The 24,084-nt window shown below is 42.5% G+C and overlaps 1 protein-coding gene across 3 annotated transcripts in view; it reads right to left on the minus strand.

Moving 5' to 3' along the window:
• Nucleotides 1-24,084, minus strand: part of LOC125739483 (epidermal growth factor receptor-like) — a 64,017-nt gene that overhangs the window by 6,833 nt on the left and 33,100 nt on the right. The window contains exons 2-23 of one of the 3 annotated variants that reach the window (XM_049009666.1): nucleotides 19,520-19,692; nucleotides 18,856-19,007; nucleotides 16,742-16,949; nucleotides 16,162-16,296; nucleotides 15,662-15,730; nucleotides 15,287-15,405; nucleotides 14,382-14,523; nucleotides 13,113-13,229; nucleotides 11,868-11,994; nucleotides 11,632-11,705; nucleotides 11,406-11,496; nucleotides 10,880-11,079; nucleotides 10,556-10,688; nucleotides 5,277-5,367; nucleotides 4,265-4,422; nucleotides 4,140-4,178; nucleotides 3,553-3,697; nucleotides 3,021-3,143; nucleotides 2,570-2,668; nucleotides 1,279-1,464; nucleotides 505-660; nucleotides 48-123 (exon numbers count right to left, since the gene is read on the minus strand). In XM_049009666.1, the coding sequence (XP_048865623.1) occupies nucleotides 48-123; nucleotides 505-660; nucleotides 1,279-1,464; nucleotides 2,570-2,668; nucleotides 3,021-3,143; nucleotides 3,553-3,697; nucleotides 4,140-4,178; nucleotides 4,265-4,422; nucleotides 5,277-5,367; nucleotides 10,556-10,688; nucleotides 10,880-11,079; nucleotides 11,406-11,496; nucleotides 11,632-11,705; nucleotides 11,868-11,994; nucleotides 13,113-13,229; nucleotides 14,382-14,523; nucleotides 15,287-15,405; nucleotides 15,662-15,730; nucleotides 16,162-16,296; nucleotides 16,742-16,949; nucleotides 18,856-18,936 (2,569 nt within the window). In that variant the 5' untranslated portion in view covers nucleotides 18,937-19,007; nucleotides 19,520-19,692. Of the gene's footprint in view, nucleotides 1-47; nucleotides 124-504; nucleotides 661-1,278; nucleotides 1,465-2,569; nucleotides 2,669-3,020; nucleotides 3,144-3,552; nucleotides 3,698-4,139; nucleotides 4,179-4,264; nucleotides 4,423-5,276; nucleotides 5,368-10,555; nucleotides 10,689-10,879; nucleotides 11,080-11,405; nucleotides 11,497-11,631; nucleotides 11,706-11,867; nucleotides 11,995-13,112; nucleotides 13,230-14,381; nucleotides 14,524-15,286; nucleotides 15,406-15,661; nucleotides 15,731-16,161; nucleotides 16,297-16,741; nucleotides 16,950-18,855; nucleotides 19,008-19,486; nucleotides 19,693-24,084 lie in introns of all 3 variants that reach the window. The other 2 variants (XM_049009674.1, XM_049009657.1) reach the window with 2 other exon arrangements.

The raw sequence follows: 24,084 nt of genomic DNA on the forward strand, positions 1-24,084 counted from the left end.
ACCAAAATAATGCTCGGATTTTGAAGATGAAATTTTGCAGTGCTTACCATAACTCCACACATCACTCTGATGAGTGTAGGTCCTGTGCAGAATAGATTCCAAGGCCATCCACTTGATTGGTACCTAATGACAAAGGCTTTTAAACTACTGATCTCATGCTTTTTGACTATTATTAAATGTCAATGATCATGTTATTATGAAAGTGATAACATTCTGACCAGCTGTTTTGTTTAATATTTTCTGTGAAAGCAATATACAATATATGGCTCACTTCAATTCGTGAAAGATACAAATGAGGAAGAACAACCGATGCCTGTGTATGTGATTGGAAGGTCGTTGGTTCAAATCCCATAGCCAATGTCACTTTTCGGTCCGTGAGCAAGGCCTTTAACCCCAGCTGCTCCAGGGACTGGCTGACCCAGCCTTCAAATCCTGACTTGTAAGTAGTTTCCACAACTGTCTATTACATAAGAGAATCTGGTTCTACAAATAAGTAAAACTTACCTTCCCACCATCGGCGTGGTACTCCTTCTCATCGGCGTTGAGTAGCTTGGCCAGGCCAAAGTCGGTGATCTTGACGTGCTGGGGGGTCTTCACCAAGACATTCCTGGCTGCCAGGTCACGATGGACCAGGTGACGCTCCTCCAGGTAGCACATGCCCTGAGAACAGAAGAATCAACTACACATTTAAGCCGTCAAGTCCACAGAAAGGCGAAACTGGCATTTCATTTGAAAGTATTCTGTACAGTACTACCTCAATTAAATATACATTATATAGACAAAAGTATTGGGTCACACCTCTTAATCACTGGTATTTCATTCAGACCCATTAACTCAGGCGTATAGATCCAAGCACCTAGCCATGCATTATGGTTTACAGAAATGTGTGAATCGTTCTGAAGAGCTCAGTGAATTCAAGCATGGTACTCTCATAGGATGCCACCATGGCAATCAGTCAGCTGTGAAATTTCTTCCCTGAAAAACAGAAACTCCGCCATGAAGTGGACGACCACGTAAATTAACAGAGTTGGGTTGCCAGATGCTGTGGCACATAGTGTGTATAAGTTGCTAATGATCTGTTGACTCAACAACTGCAGAGTTCCAAACTTCCTCTGGCATTAACTCCAGAACAGAAACTGTGAGCTGGGAGTTTCATGGAATGGGCATCCATGGCTGGGCTATGTTTCAGAGGATGAATCTTTTTAAAAATAAAATACATAAAGGATTGCTACTCTAACCACAGATCTCCTCACCGTGATGTCCAGGATCAGGCCTCACCTTGGCGATCTGCACACACCAGTTGAGCAAGTACTGGGAGCCCACGTTGTCCTTGTTCTCCTTGATGTAATCCAGCAGACAGCCATAGGGCATCAGCTGGGTGATGAGCTGCACAGTGGAGGTCAGGCAGATGCCCAGCAGGCGACAGACGTAGGGGCTGTCCACGCTGGCCATCACGTAAGCCTCCTGGAGCAGGGCATGATGGGAACACAGCTATGTATCAAACATCAGCGAGCGTTATAATAACAATGAAAGATGACGTCTTCTTCTTGAATTTTAAGCAATTCTAAAACCTCGAGTAGTAAAGATAAAATTTAATATGTAGCTGCTGTACTGATAATTTGGTTAATTCATTAAACATTATGGAAGTATGATAATACAAAAAATTATGATGTCCATCTTTAAGGAAACGGTCAAGGAGTGTAATTTCGAAATGACAGGTTCGTCTTGAAAACAGCAACAAGCAGTAGCTTGTCAAGGACTATGGTGAGCTAAACAGAGAAGTAGCCAAAGAATTATTAAAAGTCACTTAAATAGTACTGAGATCCAGTGATCCCCCTACATTGGATGCCAGTCCATCACAGGACATACACACTACGAGCATTACACCCGGGTGGTGTGAGGCAATGGTGATGCCAAGGTGCCACCCTACATAACACACTCTATGGTCAATGTGACATTTTTTCTACTTTCAGCTTATAACATTTCTCAGGCTGGATGAGGTGCCAGCACCACATTATGGGGAATTTCGGGGCACCGACTCACAAAACTGCATGTTTTTGGATATTGGAGGAAACCGACTCAAACATGGGGGGAGCACACACGGAGACCTCTCCACACACAGGGAGACCTCCGCACACAGGGAGACCTCCGCACACAGAGAGACCTCCGCACACAGAGAGACCTCCGCACGCAGGGAGACCTCCCCACGCAGGGAGATCGCCACATGCAGGGAGACCTCCCCACGCAGGGAGACCTCCCCACGCAGGGAGACCTCCGCACACAGGGAGACCTCCCTATGCAGGGAGACCTCTGCACACAGGGAGACCTCCCCATGCAGGGAGACCGCTGCATGCAGGGAGACCACCCCACGCAGGGAGACCTCTGCACACAGGAAGACCTCCCCACACAGGGATACTGCCGCACGCAGGGAGACCTCTCCACGCAGGGAGACCTCCCCACGCATGGAGACCTCCCCACGCATGGAGACCTCCGCACGCAGAGAGGAGGGGCAGGCCCCAGATCCTCCAACCCTCCAGTGTTACTCAAAACAGCCTAACAGAGGACTCACATCCAGGATCTCCTTATTGGCTTTGGGGGTTGTGGCCTCTCTCAGCACCTTGATGGCCACTGGTATCTTCACATCCTCTCCCTCTGGAACCCATAATCCCTGGAAGCAGGTTATGACCACAGCTGAAACATTTCATTTACATAATTTTCTACTATATAACCCACCATGAACCATGTATAAATATTATATCTGTGCAGTTTTTGATTTCAGTGTATAAAAGAGTTGCAGTTTCAATGTGTTTCTGTCATGCCATGCAACTTATCATAAGCAGTCTTATATTTAACTCGTAATAATATCTTGCTATATTTGAAGTCCATAAATTATTATTCCGTACTATTTTAAAGATAAAATTTAATATTCAGAACTGTCTCTACGACAGAAGACACTTCATCATGTGTACGTTATTAGAGCTATCTAGGTGTTTATATTGTTTTATACTTTGTGTTATCACCTTATAAACGGTCCCAAAGGCTCCAGAGCCAAGCACCTTGACCTTCCGGAATTCCGTCTCCTTCAGGATCCGGAGCAGCGCCTGGTTGGGAGCCTCTCCGCTCGGAGTCAGTGGCTCTACTAGCTGTCAGATTTGTACAGAAGCACATCAGAACTTTTGAAGAAATATTTCAACATGACATTCAGACAGTCACTGAAACCTTGCACAGCTTCCCCTAAATTAGAAGGCCCTTATTGGGCATCTCCGTGTCACACTTGTTTCACCTCTTTCTCCCATTGGACCCTTAACCCATCATCTCTGACTTGTTGGCCTATGAGGACAGCCATATAAAGGCCCCATGATTTGCATCTTACCTCTCTCACTAACAGTTTAACCTTTGGTTTCTGACTTGTCCCTGACTTCACCCTCTCTCCGTTAAAAGACCCTGGGATTGGCCTCTCACCACTCTCTCTCATTGGACCTTTAACCTCTCGTTTCTGACTTGTTGGCCAATCAGGACAGTTGTTGAAAGGCCCCAGGATCGGCGTCTCACCTCTCGCTCTTGCAACAGCCGCCTCAGTGTCCTCTTCCTCGCGATGTGTCGCCTCCGCAGCAGCACCAGGACAGTCAGGGAGAGGATGACGAAGGCCAGCAGCCCCCCCACCACGCTGGCGGCGATCAGGGGCAGCCGAGAGCCACTACGTGCCCACAAGACACGCCCAGGTCACCGTTAGATCACCATATCACGTCATATTTGCTGTGATGATGTCAGGCTCACTGCTACGGTGATTACTGCAAAAGCTACCAAAGACCTACACATCTCATAAACTACTTTTTCCACATGAAGCTACTTGTACTGCATACTAAACATCATTAAGGGACTTTTAAAATTATCTCATACTCAAATACCATATCCAACACATTACTTCCATGTCAGAAAAATAGTACGGTCTTAAGGAGACTTTTATTTATCAATGAGAGTGTGCTTTTTAAAGTTTTCAGTGAATATATCTCTGGTGGACTAGCATCCTGTCCAAGCTGCACTCCCTCCAGCCTTGTACGCTTTCGTCCCTCATCAGTGGTAGGAAGATAGGTGGATATTTTCAGCTCGAGTGCATGGTTCTGATCCTTCATCCTCACCTTTTGGTGTCACACCCTGCCAAACCCGGACCAGTGCATCTGGAAAACAGTTAAGAACGACATCAATGCCACCATGGTCGACCCCAAAATGGCTGACATGCTGTGTGTGCAGGACTGAGGCTAACCCTTGAGTGCAGTTCTCATGGCATGACTGGCAGGCCTTCATTTTATCGGCATACTTCCATATGTAAGTGTCCCTCTCGCCCGGCACACCAGAAGGGCACTTGGAGACACAGTGGGAGCCATCTTTGAAATGAGCACACTCTAGGCATTTATCTGGGCCCTGGAGGGAGAGACCATCCCATCAGTAGGAAGAGACACACCTTGTAGAGTGTAATATGCAGGGACAGCGGGTGGTGAAGTTAATGAGATGCCTCCTTTCTCTATAAATTGAATGTTTTTTTCCTTCAATTGAATTTGGTTAAAAGAAGCTATATAGCATGAAAATAACTATTATTACTAATAATGATTATATGAGTTGAGGCTAAGGATATGGCGAAGGGAAACAGACCATTGCATGACATATGCTCCTGAGATCCAGGGGAAAAATTAAAAAAACAAAAATTATGTGTGGGAAGATGACATTTCCTCCCGCATTAAGACGGTTCACCATTGCCCTTACTTCCCCAGGAAGCACAGCCGGCTCCCTACTCTTTATTACTGTTTTTATTACTATCATATCACTATTTATTTTGTCTAGTACTGTCTGCATCCTGTACATATCATAACTCATCTTTGGTACTATCTACATTTTGTATTTATCATCATTTATTTAGGTTTCATCTACATTCTGCACTCCTCTCTTTCTGTCTGGTTTATTGTATTGCTGTTTTTATTCTTATTTTTACTGTCTGTCTTTTTCTTAAGCAGTTAGAGTAGCAAAATGCACTTCGTTAAACTCCGAAGCATAATGACAATAAAGTTAATTCAATTCAATTCAATTCAATTCAATTCAATTCAATTCAATTCAATTCAATTCAACTGCCGTCTTTAGGAAACAACAAAACTTACTAGAGTGACATACAGTATGAGATATATGAGGAAAAAACATAATCTCCTCTACAGAGGACAAAAATGAACTGCTGCATATCAGATATACGGTGAAGTGCTTGATGCCAGCGTTCGGCTGGAACATACCGGGCCGTGGCATGTGTTTGTCCCGTTCTGAAGCTTGCACTCGGGGTCACACTGCAGGCATGTTGTGTTCTCCACATACTCACGCGGCTCCCTGTAAGTCAGATGGTAACCACACTAAAAACTGCTCTTACAGTATCTATCATGCAGAATAACATACGCCGCATTACCGGGTAATAAATGGCCTTGCCTTACTTGATGTCCTGTAACCATAAGAACACACATATTTTATTCATAAACATAATTGGATTTCTTACAGGGAAGAGGCTTAAAAATACAGGTCAGGGTTTATAATTACATTAGACGAATTTTATAAATTGCAGGAGGAAGTCATTAAGAAATAATCAAATGTAGCTCATCTAGCAGAGGATGGTTTCAATCCATCAATCTTTGGGTTATGGGCCCAGCACACTTTCACTGCACCACTCCACTCCATGGAAAGCCCAGGGTGACATTACCCCTAACGGAGACTGCTGTACTCTAATTCAAACGTACATTTTTTGTAGTGCTCTGTCTCCCTGGGTGTGAGAGATGGGCCTTCAGAGGATGTCACAATGGACTGCTATGTTAGCTAATGCGGAAACCCACTCATACAGGATTACAGCCCAGGGAATGGCCACAGAAGGAGTAGCCAGATGTCAGACAATATGTGCGATGAAATATTTCAGACATTTGCTCAATAATTTCAATATTAGAATATTATTTTGCCTTGCACAAAGTGTACTTTGATGGATTGGCTGCAGATGGCGCTATTGGGGTTATTTTTTTGTGTAACATTCAACAGTTTTAGCCTTTTTTAAAATGCACTCAAGCTTATACTTCCAGTTGTAACAAGGAAGGTTTTAAATATCCCTCTGAAATCACTAAAGCGTTACTATTTTGATGATAGGATGCTTCTTGGAAACACAACCTCATGTCATAGACAAATGTTCAGATTCACTATTAGTTCACTGGAATAATCATTTGTTTTGTCTTGCTTAAGGTCTGTTTTGTTCAGAGTATTGCAGTTCTCATCTGCAATTCTCATTCAGATGAGCATCAAAAATGTAAATTATTCTCTTCTTTGCAGCAGTGAATTGACCTGCGATGTACTGGGCTTGAGTCCAACTGGACTGTACGCTTAATCAGTGGCAGTATATGACTGTTTTTGTAACGTACCCTTGGGAATTCCCACAGGAGAACAGTGAGGCAAGACAAAGACGTTGCAAGAACACAAAAATAGCCTGGAAAATTGGGGGTTGGGGGCATTCAGGAGACGCAAAGTACAGCCAAGAGCATCGTGAAGATGCCCCATCTTGCCCAGGTCAGTGAAAGCCCTGCTTACGCTTATGCCATCACTAGCATGGTGGCATCCATAATCACTGCTATCCTACTATAAGGTTTGATCCATGCATGAGGGTAGTAACATAGGAATTCTAGATACTGTGGCCGTTCCCTCCTTGATGACAGACTATGTCTGTGCTGGAGCCATCTGGCTATCTGTACCAGGCCGATGACAATGGCGGGACAATAGGTAGTGCAGCCAGTGGAGCCAGTGCAGTCAGTGCAGCAGCACTGGGCCCCCAGAGAACGGAGGGCCCATGGAGGTTCGATGGGAGGATCAAGGGATGATCAGGGGGCTATTGATCTATTAGTTTAAATTATGAAAGCAGATTATGTGTTATGAACTGCTGAAAACAAAACAACACATATATCCTTTACCATCTTTTTTGTTTCTATAATGAGGCTATAAAGGTTCATATTTCATAAAGATAGCTAGTACATTTGTAACATTTAACTGTTTGCGTTCCTAGACAATTGTCCAGAAATGAAAAGGGGGCCCCAAAAAACGTCTTGCACTGTTTTTATGTTGTTAAATTATGTGTCAGTTGCGATTCAAAATACTTGGGTGAGCAGTCTAGTCTGTTATGAGTCTGTGCCCATGTCTGGAAGGTCGCTGCTTCAAATCCCACAGCAGTCTTGTCCATTAGGAGTCAGCATGCATGTCTGGAAGGTCGCTGCTTCAAATCCCATAGCAGTCCCCTCCGTTAGGAGTCTGCGTCCATGTCTGGAAGGTCGCTGCTTCGAATCCCACAGCAGTCCCGTCCGTTAGGAGTCTGCGTCCATGTCTGGAAGGTCGCTGCTTCGAATCCCACAGCAGTCCCCTCCGTTAGGAGTCTGCGTCCATGTCTGGAAGGTCGCTGCTTTGAATCCCACAGCAGTCCCCTCCGTTAGGAGTCTGCGCCCATGTCTGGAAGGTCGCTGCTTCGAATCCCACAGCAGTCCCCTCCGTTAGGAGTCTGCGCCCATGTCTGGAAGGTCGCTGCTTCGAATCCCACAGCAGTCCCGTCCGTTAGGAGTCTGCATCCATGTCTGGAAGGTCGCTGCTTCAAATCCCACAGCAGTCTTGTCCATTAGGAGTCTGTGCCCATGTCTGATTCAGTGGGCCTGAGAAAATGTCTGACCCTAAGTTTGCTATTACCTGTGTTTGTGTGTCTCATAGGAGAGCAAGATAGGATATGAAAAAAAAATCTTCTCAACCAGAAGCAGGTATTATGGTGCTCTAAGCAAAAAATCTGATTGGATAGAATATTAACACCTGATGAACTACTAGCATTACAATCTAGCATTACAATACATATTATTCGGGAATGATCAATACACTTGAATTAGTTTAAAGTTCAACTGATCAAGCTAATCAAAATGACTACACTCGTTATGATCCATCCATCCATCCACCCATCCATCCATCCTAGGGCATAGGAACTGGGGTAGGGGGCATGTACCCCCCTCCCCCAATACTTAATTTGGCTTCATTCATTCTCCCAATAAACATACCTTTGTCTGACCCCCAGCCCAATATCAAATTCTCTCCTATGCTATTGCATCCATCTTCTAATAACTGATACTGATTTGGCTCATGAGGAGCCAGGAGCCTTTTTCAGGCAGCACAGAACAGAAGGCAGGGGTTACAGCCTGGATGGAATGCCAGTCCATCACAGGACACATGCACATACGTGCATATACTACGAGCAATTTAGGGCCTCCAATTAGCCTGACTGCATATGTTTGGACGCACACAGCATAGACAGCACAGGCAAACTACACACACAGAGCAGAGGCAGGAACTGAGCCCCCAGCAGAGAGCACACCACCCCGTCACTATTTAAGGATTTCAATGTGGCATGAATCCGCTGTCCTTACTGTGACGGGCAGCACTGGGTGTTTATTCTGCTGCAGTTCTCATATCTCTGTGGTTTTAACCAGACAAATTCATCTGCCATGTGAATATAAAAGATGAATAAATGATGAGTCCTGCCTTAAAAACGCATTTTTTTAAATTACCGCTGCATCCGCGTTTGGTGTCCGAATCTGTGCCTGCACAAAATGTGCCACTGTAACAATATATTAGGGTATCAGTTGGGCTACTCTCAGTCAGACAGGCCAAAGACTGGAGAGATTAGGTTGGGGTACTGGGCACAGCTACTGGCTTTACTACCAAATCATGGCTGCATAGCACACACTCAGCTCTAAGGAATGAAGAATACAAAACATTATAAGGAAAAATTATAAGCAAGGAAGTTAAATTTACAAGCCTATAAATACCCTCCATGCCTCTGGTGTCTGCGTTAGTAATTATTTTGCCTCTCGTATTTCCATTTGTTCCAGCTATGAATATATATTTTTTTAGTTTATTGAAAGAGAACTTCTCAACTTCTCACCTTCGTGGATCACAGAAAGAAATTCTGCAGAGGTAAAGTGTGAAACGTACCTCACTATTGTGCTTCAGTCTGTAATTTCATCAGTTCCGCCTTAAAAATACCCACTACCCTGGAAGACATAAAATTACAATACTTCTCTCTAATCTCAAGTTAATTCTTTGGTTGTGTTTAAGTCGTGAATACTGTAAAATCTTTCAAATGTTGCATATATACTGATTTAAATACTGAGTTACTCTCCAAAATGTTTTTTCATTGAAAATTAAGTAAACATTAAGCATACGTTTTAAGCCATTCTGTAGAGGAGAGTCAGGTGACTCGGTATATTTGTGTTTGTTAGTGACATTAGCGACTCTAGTTCTCGGCTACCTGTTATCTGGTATGACGTGTCAGGCCTGCATAGATATATTAGCTTTGTCCTCCCAGCTACTGGATGTGGTATTTACATTTGTCTTGTGTTGGCCTGAACTACACCCTGTCCTCACTAACCCCGAAAAGGGAAACATTGACAAAAAAACCTGTTTTCAGCTGACAAGTCACATGGTTTTGTTTGTCATACTTGCTGGGGAAATTCTGATAATTATCCATCCATGCATCCATTTTCCAAACCAGCGAGTGGCTCAGTGGGCTAAGCCTCTGTGCCTGTGACCAGCAGGTTATTGGTTTAAGCCCAGCCTCAGCACATCTGCAGGTCCTTAACCCCCAGCTCCCCGGGCGCCACAACAGGTGGCTGCCCTTCATGTCCAGCTTGCTCTCACCTACAGAGAACAAGTTGGGGGAGGCGTAAAGAGAATTTCCCCAAAGGGGTTGATTCTATTATCATTATTTATTACAGTGTCCTGAGTTCTGAGAATCACTCGTACCCGTAGTCACCAGTGCACAGTGTGAAATGATGCCTAGTCTCAAAAGAACAAACTATATTTTACTCCCTCTAAATAACACAAGACCAGACAAGAGCCCTGTCACTTATCACTGAAACCATACTGACAGAGCAATGGGGCATGAACGCATTTACAAAAGCACTTCATAAAGCTAGAGTACTGGCTGCAAGCCCAGTCTGTCCACTGCAAGGTGCTGTCATGTTTACCCGCCTGAAACGCTGCAGCATCTTTAAATCATATCGCATTATATCAGGGTCCCAGTACTAAATACACCCCCTCCCCCCCACTCCACCCCCAGGGAGCTGTGCCGGTTCCTTTTCCCTCTTGTGGGCCTGTTATTCTCACGCAGCATGCTCTTTCCAGCACGCTTGAGCAAATATTGCCAATACTTTTCATGCCTTGTGCATCTCCCTCCTGCAAACTAAATGTTCTCAGTGAGAAATGAGCACAAACAAACAAACAAACAAACCATTTCACAAGAAAGAAGGATAAAAGTCCCGCTCGTCTCATTTTTGAAGGGAAAAGATCTATCATAGGAACAAGTCGAGAACTGGGTTCCAATGAAAATGCAACCAAGTGCATCTTCTCCATACGATCCTTGCTAAATGTATTATTTTTTTGTGGTGATATAAAAGCTGACTATTACTTTATATTACTTTATATCACTTTAGTAATATTACTTAAGTACTGACTTGCCACCTACCCGTGCAGAAGGTTACAGGTGTCCACACAGCGCCCCCTACGTATGAAGTGCAGGCAGCTGAAGCACATAGTGGGCCCCGGGCCCCAGCACCCCTCCTTTGTGCACATGGTGTCACACGTGTTGTTGTGCAGCTCTAGGAGAAATTGCACAGAAACGTCCATTTATCAAGGGCTCTGCATTATCCGAGATGCATTTTACATTGGCGCGACAGGAATGTAGCTACTAATTTCTTGCTATGCTAAGCTACCATTGATTTAGCTGATATCAGCTATCTCGTAATTTCTGTAGCTAGTTTCATAAACAAAATCTGCAAAAGAGACTTACTACACACTGTGGCGTTTGCATTGCCCTCCACCTTAGACCTTTGCTTGTCTGATTTGAATAGCGTCCTCCACTGCTGGCTACTGGTGTAGCACAGTTTGGGGTTGTTCCTGATGACCACATCTCCATCACTGATCTCCGTCAGGGAGTACAGACCCAGGTGGGTGATAGAAATGTTGAGTGCAGCAAAACTGACCGTACCTCTGGAGGAGACAGATGACAGGAGTAAGAGCTCCTTTGAAAGAGTACTCATGAGCATGAGGATGGTATCTACAGCAAACATATATAGTATGCACAATAAAGTATTATATATATAATGACAGAAAAGTATTTCCTGTATTTGAAATTGTATGAAAATCATACATTATACATGTGAACATTGTTAAGTTCAAGAAACGGACTGCTACTTGCACTGGCAATTGAGTTTATTCTTTTAAGAACCTGTTGTATTGGTATTTTTTCTGGTTGTGCAGTCCATACATTTTAAAATTTAGAACAAGTGTGCTGATTATAGCAAAAGTAAGCTTACAGCTGCTTGGTTCTTCCACGAATTATTTCCAAATTTTCAAATGGACTGAGGGAGGTTAGACGTTCTGGCCAAGACTGAATCAGCAGAAATCCTTTAAAAAAGGAAGAGTAAAGCACAATGAGAAGAGGGTGAAGCTAATTCCGCCGTCTTCCACATCAGATAAAAGGCTTTGATCTTACACATAAATACAAAGGATGAACTCATTAGAAAAGCATATTTCTTTTACCAGAAATTTCTCTCACTGTCTTGAAGATGTTGAGTTTAGAGAGATCTAGTTTCGGTGTTTTGGTGTAGCTGTCACTGAGGAAACACATTTTTACATGTTTAAACTAGACAGATCAAAGGAACAGTTAGACTGTATTTTTAATTTTTTAAGTCAAGCCATTAAAAAAAATCTGTCAAGATTCATGTTTTGGTTTTGACAAATATAAAAAATTCTACTGAAAGGCTTCAAAAACGTACCCATTGAATGTGGTTGAAATGATAGAAACATCTCCGTTAATCTTGGTGCAGTTTCTGAAAGAGTCTATATTTGATGCGTTGATTGACAAAACTCCAGTTAGCGGGCCCATTCCCAGCCCACTGCACACTGGGAACGAAGCGAAGAAAATGGAAATTAGTTTATAATAAAATGCTTTCTTAGGCATATCACATATGTTAGCTATTCTGTATGGGCTGATTGATTTTCATTTCCTAGAATATAATGTGGAATATAAAAATTCATATGGGAAAATAAGATGTGAATAAGAACCAAGTACAGGTTAAAAGGAGAACTGGAAAGCAGGGCTGGGGGGGGGGGGGTACATGTCAGACGCAATAGTTTTGAGTCCATTGGTCAACGGAGTCAGACACATAAAATATACTGAACCTTTTCTTAAGCATTTTTTCAAGGTAGTTTCCTTAAATGCCAAACTATTACCCTAACCCCAAACCTATAACACCAAACTCTAACCCGGAAATTCCAAATTCTAACCCTACAACGCCAAAACATAACCCTAACCCTACAGTGCCATTCCCTACACATAATGACTACAATGCCAAACAGTAACCTTGACACCAAATTTCAGCATCCTTGCTTTTTTACTCAAACAAAAAGCTACATTTGTTTATTACAATACGATTCTGTAACGCTGGAGCATGCTGGGAATATTGTAAATAGCCCCTTGTTCGTATAAGTATAAATACTTGTTGTACTCCCTATTGTCGCATGTGTCCTTGCCTGTGTCTTCCGTGAACCCTCTCTTATCCTAACGTGTGTATACAGTAGTTATTGTGTAAACCACCCACCATGTGTGTGACTTACTGTACAGAACAACATCAGACCTGTGGGTGTTTCCCCATTATGTATGCTTTGGGTGGTTGTTTGATGTCTCTGTTAGTCCTTTTAAGAAGCGGCAATTAAATAAAGGTGAAAACGCAAAAAAAAAAAAAAAAAAAGCTTTATACTTGTCAGTAGACTGGTTATGACACGCGGTCAATTTGCTGGAAATAATGAGCCTCTCTGTGGAAACATGTCTACCCATTTAAGCGTTTCCAAGGATATATGTGTGTCTGACCCTCCTCCCCCATCTCATTACATAGTTTTAGCAATAAATATTGCACAGGGGACCAAGTTTAGCTCATTTTCGGCATTTCCTTGCTCTATTCTGTTAGTGGGGCCGCTCTGGGAATCCAAAAATCTGGATGATTTGTGAGAGATGGACCTACCTTTGGGACACGGCCCATCGCATTTCTTGCACTTTCGGACCCCATTCTCGTCGGCCTCGTACATGTCTGCGCTGCATGTTCGAACGCAGGCCCCATGATCAGTTACCACGTAGTTATCTGGGTGAAAATAGAGCGACACGTTCTGTGGGGGTCACATGACACCATAAGAACTACGATCCAGCTACATTAACAACATTTCTAAATTCCCTCCATCCAGTTTCCCTTTTATACTTAAGAAAAATTTCATTAGTGCACAAAATGTGTTACCCAATGACCCTGAGCCAGATAAGAATGGATGATTGGATGAATGGACAGAATTTATCAGTACTTTATCAATAAGGTCCTGCAAAATCTAGCACAATAACATAAACACATAATTCTTTATGTATTTATGTAACCACACAATTAATTAATATATATTTTTGTTGGCCTCACAAAAATACAGCGATACCAAGGAACATGAACTTAATTGGTTCCTATGGATGGTCGAGTTGTGATTTGGTTGGGATCCAAGTCGCATTTCTCTATAAGAAATAATGTAAATGAATTTAATCTGTTGCAGACCCCCAAATGATTGCCTATTTAAACTTATATATCTAATGAAAAAAAGCATCGGCAATACCTATAAAAGTAATACACACATACAAAAGCAATAAACATTAAATATATAACAATCCCATACTCCACACAAAGCAGACATACGTGCACCAGCTTCAAGTCTCGCTATAATTTCCTCCAGTTACTCTCACTACTTTTCTCTTTGGTTTGTTGCTGTCTCTGCTCACTTTCTAAGGAGGCATGATTACTGTATCACTAAATGTACTGTTAATAAAGCACAAAAAAATTCACACCAGACACAGCTTTGGTATATTGAATTTGGTCACGAGGTATCACAAGACATGTGATTCATAGGCATAAGCAACACAGCAGGTCCGTTTGCCCTTGTAGATGCGTCTCGATCCTATCAGTTTAGCAGGTCTGATTTGTTTTGTCGTGCTCCAAGTTTTCAGTAGGGTTGCAGCTAGATTTTTCTCAACTGAACCATTCGAGGTTTGAAATGGTAGAGTTGAACGTGTCTCGACCCATACAAGTGTTTCCAGGAATGGATGATTTCCAAGATTCAAGTGGAAAATAATTCAATAGATCCGTTTGATGTCTGAGTTGGTCGAATCAAGAGGCGTTCGAGTTCCAAGGTACCACTGCAAATCAAAGCAAAACCGTAACCTGTCCTAACACATGATGACATGAAGTTAGCTGAGACTCTCTTACGTGGACAATCCTTAACACAGGTGGCCCCGAAGCTGTACTTCCTGTCTGGATTGACGACCAGCTGGTGAGTGTTAGGGTTATACAGCATGAGGGGGGGGCAAGTGTCCTTGCATGTACTGTCATCTTGGAAGTCTCGGCAAGCCTGAGGGCCACAACACAACAATGAAAACAAATAAAAAAAACGTATGAAATAAGTGTGAATTGCTTACATAAGAAATTTACAAACAAGAGGAGGCCATTCAGCCCATCAAACTCATTTGGGGAGAACTCAACTAATAGCTCAGAGTTGTTAAAATCTTATCTAGCTCTAATTTAAAGGAACTCAAGATTTTAGCTTGCACTACACTAACAGGAAGACTATTCATTACCACCAACCCATAGCTTTCATTCCCTAGACAGGGTAAGGGCTTTGAACTAAAAGACTGATGGTTTAAGGACTGAATCACAAACTGTACCCCCATAACCAAAGACTATGTATTATATGTACCCACTATTTATTGATTTAGTGGATATTTTTATTAAAAGTGATCAGTAGCAGCGTTAGTCAGTCCCTGGAGCAATTGGAGTTAAGGGTTGTGCTCAAGGGCTCAACTGTAAAATTTGTCTGCTGACCATGGGATTTGAACCAGCAACCTTCTGATTACAGCATCCTAACCTGCTGAACCCCAGTTCCCTGAGCTCAGTGTTTCTCAATCCAGTCCTCTCTGCTAAAAACACATCTGTACCAGGTATTCAGTGTTCTTGATTGTTTGGTTAATTCTTGATTGTTTGGTTTGTTCTTGATAATTTAACTCAGCTGGGAGGTAGGAGAGAGCAAAAACGTAGACTGTCCGGCAGCCCCCTAAGTCTGGGTTGAACACACTGCCATTTCTGATCGCTGGTGTTTAAAATGTGACGTTTCTCACCAGGCAGTCTGTCGGTCTGGGTCCAGTGCATCCTGCAGCACAGTGCTCATTGCAGCAGTCACTGGGCTTGGGGCCCTTACACCTCCGGGAGCACTGTTCCGCGCAGTTTAGCTTGGTGACTGCAAACACACACGCTTCCTGGATTACTGTCAGCTACAGCCTTTCCGTACTCATAATCTGCTCAATCATTACAATCTCTCATACTCATGTGGATTACTACCTCAAAAAAATCTATCATTTCACTAATTACAAACCCAGAATTCTTTTAGCTACAAATGGTTTTTTTGTGATATTACACAATGGCTACTTTGTCATAAATGGGTTTATTGAAACAGGAGTCGGCTATGATTGATGTGAGAAGTGATGTGTAATTACAGGTTTGACAGTTTTCTGGGCCTGGTGCCCAGCACGATCCATTGGAGCAGCCAGGGTCACACTTTTCACCTGTCGAAAAAATGGAAACATTCTTAAAGATATCAGCTGCTACGGGAAAACTACTTATTTGTAATATAATACAGAAAGACCTACCATTCAATAAGCAACAGAAAACAAAAGCTCAAAAATATGTCATAAAAGGTGTCATTCTTCCATACCACTTTAACTTTTGCTAAACTTCTGCCTGACTTCTAAATCACTTTCAATTAATTCAGATATTTCGATTTCCCAGAACAGCCACTGCCATTATGCTAATAAATAGGGTAGATCCTGTTTATGATACAGGAACCACATGAAATGCCACAGACACCTTTCACTCTATACAAAATGATAGTAGAACATGTCTTCTTGTTCAAGTCACCATGCTCTAATATTCTGGTTTAATTTATTCATCTATTGTACCAGTTCCTTGACACACATCAAATGCTGCTGATACTCACAGTGTTGGCTGTTATTCTCTAATATTAACTCCATGGCTGGATTGCTGTTCTTGTCCACGATGTCATACCACTGAATTGTCTCCACGTTACACAGCAAATGGTTGCGGGTCACTTTCACACCCCCTTTTAGAATCTCTGTGTGAAACAAATGAGTTTTAATGGGGCAGTGTGCGCCTCTTTGGTGCCCCTAATTAGAAGGTTGTTGGTTCTAATCTCCTTGTAGGTCGAGTGATTTTACTATTGGGCCTTTGAGCAAGGCCCTTAATCCCAACTGCCCAAGAGATACTGACTCATCCTGCTTCCTGACGTTCTAAATAAATGTATGCTTTTCAGTGCCATAGAGGTACTTGTCCCCATAAATTTGCAGAGATCTGGCTATTTAAGTGTCCTTGCCAGGGGGTTGTAAAGCATTTCCACATCTTAATTAAGAAGTGAAATGTTTGATGCACCACATTGACATTGATATTGAAATTCTTCTATGTTTTGCATTATGCTAGATGTGTAATTTTTCCTGTGACAGTCTATATCATTGCCTTGGTATGTATTTTCTGTATATTAGGAACTAAGAGCAAATACTAACCCGTGAGGCTCCTCAGTGACAACTCCCTCACTCCCTTGGTGAAATTCTGCGTCTTTGTAGTGACCTGCTTCTCGTAGTTGGACATGACAGCCAGGGCGAACATGTCTTCGTAGAGGGTGTGGCCTCTTATGATCCGCAGGTTGTCCAGTGGGATGTTGGCTGCCTTGTTGAGGGCGATTAGCACGTAGCCACCCACCTCCTGGATTGTCTGTAGCGGGGGATACTGCCTTGATTCTTTTCATTCTCTCTTGCAAATGTTGAGATAAACTTTAGTGCGTCGCTACATAAAAACATTAATACTTTGATGCGGCAGATATCACACCGATAAAACATGAAAATTAATATGAAACTTGTGCTCTAAATATATGAAAAGTCAAAGGTCCAACGGCCAGACTGTGTATGTGTATGTGTTTGGCCTCATAAAATTTTTCCTTTGGTAAGTAATCCTTAAAATAACTTTAATGCTTTAAATAACCTTAATCTGAACTTGCTATAAAAATGTTGACTTTCAATAACATCGAAGCATTCTGACCTACTTAATGAAACATACCCACTGTAATCAGACTGGCTAGCCTGGATTAGGCTGCCATGCCAGGTAGAGTTCACAGTCAGATATGGGAGGTACACTTGCTTTGTGCTAAGCCTGCTAAGACACTATGCATTTTAGCCAGCTGGGAACCTGTAATTTTTCTTAGCTTCACCTATTTACTTCCATCCATCCATCCATCCATCCATCCATCCATCCATCCATCCATCCATCCATCATCACCCATTCTTCTATCTATCTATCTATCTATCTATCTATCTATCTATCTATCTATCTATCTATCTATCTATCTATCTATCTATCTATCTCATCCTTCAATCCACCCCATACTGCTTCTGACTTGACATCCAATGTTAAAAGTATGTGTCTTTTTCAAATATATGTACTGGTAAATTGTCTTGAAATTGCATGTTATATGTTATACGGAGGCACATCCACCAAGGGTATGTTTAACATACTTACTCAATACAGATGTTTCAGATTCTGATATTGATTCTATCTACAATAGTATAAAATACCTTAAAATTTGCCAGGCCAAATGGAAAATGCGCGCGGCCAGGTTTGATCCTTCCTCACCTAAAGCAGCGGTGGCTCAGGATTAAAATACCATGGACTTCAGGTACCCAGAGTTACAAATTAATGTGACTCTTAATGTCTCTCGGGTGATTTCAGCTAGTTTGGGCACTGGAATAAATCAAAAAAAAAATACAGGCTAACGATCTCAACCACCAGAGTGTGTAAGCAGAGCTGGGGTTAAGGGCATTTCAAAGCGGCCAGGAATGCAATCTGCCAGCTAATGAGGGAGGGAAGGTTCCAGAAGCAAGATGATAAATGGAGCGCAGGATACTATGGGCACCTCTGACAGCTAACGGCATAGAGGGTATAAAACTGTGGGATATTATGTGAATGTACCAGAATATGAAAGCGATAATCTTGCATATCAATCATTGCATTTTTTCTCCCCATTAACATGGTATGCTAACAGAAATAGATCTATCGGGTGTAAAATAATTTAACACCGGTGACACAAAGGAAAAGGGAAAAGAAGGACAGGTGGCCAAAAATACCTCCCTCTGGCAGCTCTGAAGTAGCAACAGGACGACCTGAGCAGTTATATAGGGTTCAGTGCGGAAAAGGTACAGCCCATAAATGTAATCTTAAGTCTTTCTTATTTCCTGCTAATATCAGTGGTGAAAAATCATCGTTGGAGGCGGATATTCTTTGATTTAAAACTTCATTTTCTCTTGCAATTTTTTCGTGAGCCTGATTTAGGTTTTGTTGGGTTCCCTGGCATATCCTATTCTGCCAAAATAACAGAGACACCAGCCCCTGTGTTTGCTTATGCTAAGTTTCAGCTAGACACCCCTGAATAAACTTACTTTCCCACAATGATGAAAACTCGAGTAATGCAAACATGATATTTTTTAAACAAATTTCTGTATATTTTCGTATATAAAGCAAATCCCCTTTAACCATCAAACAAACAGCACAAAGATGTTTTGTTAGTTGGCATAGGATATATTACAGTGGGATCGCGTAAAATTGATATAATTTTGACTGCATGTACCTGGAGAAAAGACAGATCGTGGTAATCCTCAGTGTAGGTGATCTCCAGGTTCTCCAGCACTACGGTGCAGTTGCTGTACATCCTCACAAGGTTCCTGTAGTGGTCATCTGGTGTCCCCAAGAGCGTCAGCTTGTTGTTGATTCCCTGGCAAACTGAATAAAACAAAACAGGGATGGAACGGGCTGACGGCCTTTCTTCAGTGAATTTAAGGGCATTCTATACATTTACAATGATGCATTGATTAGTCAAACAAGGTGCGTTAGTGGTCGAGTACATAAAAATACATTGGATCCTGCTAATGTTGGGGTGACTTTAGGAGAGGTTTTGAAATGTCTAACCTGACACACTCTGACATACATAATATCATAGTTTTACACTAAGATCATTTAAACAATATGTTCTTTGACTCCCTCAGGCTTTTGCATGGTATAAGGAAAGCTGGGCTCAATGTTAAAAAATATTTCCCCATCCATCCATCCATCCATCCATCCATCCATCCATCCATCCATCCATCCATTCATCCATCCATCCATCCATCCATCCATCCATCCATCCATCCATCCATCTGTTCATTTATTCTATGTATATCGTATTCTCAGTACAAACTATTGATAATAGTGCTCATGATTACATAAACAAGAAGAAGATCAGTCAGTGGGCCTGCCTGGGTTCAATGAAGATCCTTTTTGAGAATTTATTGCATCCCTCCATCCCTGCAGTTGTTCTCCCTGATTATGTGCGACGTCCCTTTCCTGGGCCCCGCCATGTCCCCGTCTACACCGAGGGTGTCAAGCCCAAATCCTGCCAGGCCATGCGTCTGCAGGTTCCCTTTCCAACCTATTAACCAGTACAATTAGTAGTTAATTATCTGTGGGTTTATGCTCTATTTACACTGAGCCACTCTGGGTTGCTTTCCTCCCAGCCGAAACGCTGAAAAGTCACGACTGTTTTGCTCAGTAACTGACCAGAGGAAAGAGATTTTGGGTCTAATATAGAACATGGTGCGTCATAGAAAGAGAGAGTCCTGAGCTCCAGAATGGTTTGCATTCCAGTCACAATTTGTTCAAAACAGAAATGCTAAGTATCCCAATAAAAATTGTGAGAATGAATCATATGCTGTTTCAGAGACTCCTGTCATGGAGTATAACTGAAAACTGAATTTCAAAAACTCCGTCTTTTTTGTTGTTTTTGAGAGGTGATCGGCAAAGACCTAAAGTCAGGCTTCCTCATCATTTGCTACAGTATTGCAAACCAAAACTTCCTCAGTCCTCATGTAATCCAATGAAGAACTTTCATAAAATTTCTAAATCTCATTACTGTAAGTCCTCAGATACTGACATGAAAACATATCCGTTAGTCTGAGTGAGTTTGGGAAATAGATCATACAAGCAGACATTTGTGATCTATACTGTCTTCAGACAGAATTAATAAATAATAATTATAACATATTTTTAGATATCTTAAATAGACATACGACGTCCTCTAAGACACCAAATCCAGTCGCTGGTTCATATCCCAGTATTGGCAGAAGGATTTCACCTATGAGCCCTTGAGTTAAGCCCTTAACCCCAAGTTGCTCTAGGTTCTGTCTGACCCTGCTTTTTCAACACAAAAAATATGTCATTTTGGTTAAAAGTGTCTGGTAAATAAGAAAAAAAGTAAAACGCAACATATACTTTCACTAGTGCTGATAGAGACCTGTGCTTCTGCATTGGTCTTCTGATAGAGACCTGAGGGAGCCCTGAGATTCTGCTCCATGCGAATCCGGCAGGGAATCCAGCCTCTCGCCAGGGGCGACCGCATAACTTTTAAATGCAGGCGAGCAAGTTTGCTCAATTTTAAAGCTTTGGAGCGACTGAGCACCAGTAAGTCTCACACATGCCAGAACAAAGCATTCAAAGCAAGTCCAGAGCCAAGCAATACAGAGAACTTAATAATAGCCCGAGATATTCAAACAGTACTACTTTCAGCCGTTAATCATAATAAATAGGAGAACACTTTTAAAAGGGGAGAATCATTGATTAATACATGGAATGTATTAGAAATTATATACATTTATATATAAGATGGCTTCCAGACATGTTCCAGATGTGTCACATGACAGCCAGTCTGTTGTGGCATCCATATCACACATCTGTTGATTCACCTTTAACAGTAATATACTGTTACTGCATTCTTCTCCAGGTGGTTGACAAATCACTTTCCCCTCATTTAACACAGCCCGACTTCACTTCCTCTCCGTTATCATGAGGCGCCCATTAACTGAGTACGATATAAATTTCATCCGGTGTGGCACCTTAAATATCTCCTCATTTACTCTATGATGGATGCAGAGCATGCAGAGGGATGCCACAAAATCCCTGTTTACAACCAGAGAAGGACACTGTTACTGAGACAGGCAGCCCAGGATAATTACTAGAGTTTTGACTGTAGGATCACGCGCCGACACGTTGACAGCCGTTACAGCTACGTTTGTCAGTTCTGCTGTATGATCCGCAAAGGTCAAACTGTCCCAAATAAAAAGGTACACAATGCAGTAGTGTGGAGCTGCCAGTCTGCCCCTGAATCGCGCCATATGGAAGGCTGGGCCACACAGTCATTAAAAAGGGATTCCACTCCATCTGCCTGTCAAAGACCACCGCACCCCTGTAGCCAAAACACACCCCTGCGGCACCTCACAGGCCCTCGGAGCTTGGCACGGGCCCTCGGAGCGGGCGCGGGCACCAGAGCCGCGCACTGGGAGTTGGCATCGCTACCTCGCCACACTCTGCTTGTTTGTCTCGCAGGCTTCCCAGCCCGGCCCGCTGGGCCCGTCTGTGGACCCGCTACTCTCCGCTCTGCCCTGAGTCGTGTGTCCTGGTGGGCCGCTGCGGTTCTGTCTGGATCTGTCTGCTCGGGATGCAACCGCCACACGGGAAAATGTTTAAATACATCTCGGTGCTATAAATACAGCCATCAATGGGAAGGGGGGACCTAAGGATAGTTTAGGCGTCCAAATCAGTGCCCATTCAAAAAGAGTTTAGGTGTGTTCTGCGTTTGACTGTCAGATCCTGAGATGAAGAAGGTCCTTAGTCCGTGAATGGCGTGACTAACTGTGGCACCTTCCAATAACAAGTGCATGAATTCTTGGCATGAACTGAGTGTGCATAGCGTTTATAGACCTGCTAATGCCTTGCAGCGTGTGGTAGCGCATACATAATGAAACGCACCATAGACGCTAGGGCATCATTCATTGCTTAACTGGCATACAGGGAATTAGTACATTTACTACCAGATGAAGTAGTTCAACTAAAACTATTAACATTAGGGTACGGCTTGTGCAGTGAAAGAAAATATTAACAGATTTAGTGTAAAACTATAATATGTCTGTTAAAAGTTTATTGAATTGTAATGCACTTTACACTGCACATTCCCTGTCGTTATTCACATGCATATTTTATATTTTCGTGTATAGCTTATGCATGTATTTTTTACGCTGCTCGCTAACTTTCTTCTTGTATTTCTTTTACTTCTGCATTTGCATCAATGGTAGATATGAATGTTTTGGATCCTCGTCTACAGTGCAGCATGATTTTCTCTGTGTAAATGCTGGACATATCACAATAAATTGCTTGAATCTTGAATCGATTTACCATTATTCATAACTCACAAGTTATGCATGGAGGGCTATATCTTAAAATGAAGACTAACAGGTATTACTTAAAACCACACAGACCAATTTAAGCAATTAATTCTTGAAAATTAAATATTTTCTCACGGTCTACAATTTCTAACATCAAAAGTTTTATAATATCAGGAATATTAAATCAAAAGGAAAAAATAGGTAATATTCAAAGTGAAATGTGTTTATACCCACAAATACACAGAATCGGCCTTGTATACTTTTCCAAAATAAGCCTGGAAGCTAACATGATCTCTGATTTCAACCAAATCAAACTGCACCATTTCATCCATTTTCCACAGGGGTAAGTAGCCAAAAACAAGGCTTTTGTTCATCGTCTTGCTCACTGATAGAGAGAAAGATGTTGCGCAGTGTGTACACATTTCATAAAGGCGCTTTTAAACCCTAAGTCTGCACTCTGTGCTTGAACTGTAAACACGGACTTGGAGCTGGCTGGATGGATGCATGGCGTCCGTCTGTTAAAGCAGGTCGTTGATCCTCCCCATCTGGACACGATAAAAGGGGAAATCAGTGGGTACCATAGGGTAGGGCTGAGATGCTGTGAGTAGCTTTCGGGGCCATAATTATTTATTAATTATAAATATAGGTCTTTACGCATGTTATAAGTGCTTCAGTGCAATTGCATAGATGAAGATGGACATCCCAACCTTCAGCTGCTTACATTTGAAATACACTTAGGTAGTTACTTAATTTGAGTACTCATAAATCAAGTACTCATAAATCCCAATAGCCTAAGCAGGGTCTATGAGATTCGGTGCACGTCCCAAATACCAGGTTACCACAAAAGTCACATGCATTCATAAGAGCAATTCAAAGGAACAATCGCTCAGCAGAATGTTTGGATAGTGGGAAGATTCCCACGGAAACCAATCCAGGCAAGAGAAGCTGCAACGTCTGCATGAAGAGAGCTAAAGTCACAGCTGAAGCCACAAGCCAGGAGGAATGACACATCGCTGCAGCTTTATGAACTTCAGAGCCTGATTCAGGGCAATGCACTGATGCGTCTCCTATCATAACTCATAAGGCCCGTCAGCGCTTAAATTCTGTGCTATCATTCTTCCAACAGCAATAAGAACAGCAGAAGTTGTGGCAGGAAATGATCTTGATGTTTCAACTTATGGTTCATGACTCTCTGTGAGGCTAGAACCACCATACCATCAAAATATTCCAGTTCTCACTCCCTGCCTATTGTAATATCCCCCGGTCGTTATTTATCACCGAAACTGGGTATGTGATCGCGGCCGGTGCAAGCTTCCCAAAACATGTTTGCTTGGCATGTCTCGGTCGTATGGGCAGATGCCGCTGCCAGTGGGGAGTTCATGGAGGGGGGTGGGGGTGGAGAGCAGAAGGCGGGGGACGACCACGTCCGCCTCATTTAACACGGCTCTCAGGAAAAGGCCACCAGCCAGTCCCTGTGTTCGCACTCGCACATGCATCTGGTGCGTAACAAAAGATCTGGTGCAGGCGTGCAAATATTATTCTGACCAAGGACTTCATATGAAATGAAGATACATTTATGTACAGTTATGTCTGATACCTAAAATGTT

Source organism: Brienomyrus brachyistius, chromosome 1 (genome assembly GCF_023856365.1).
Source record: "Brienomyrus brachyistius isolate T26 chromosome 1, BBRACH_0.4, whole genome shotgun sequence".
Taxonomy (NCBI): Eukaryota; Metazoa; Chordata; class Actinopteri; order Osteoglossiformes; family Mormyridae; genus Brienomyrus; species Brienomyrus brachyistius.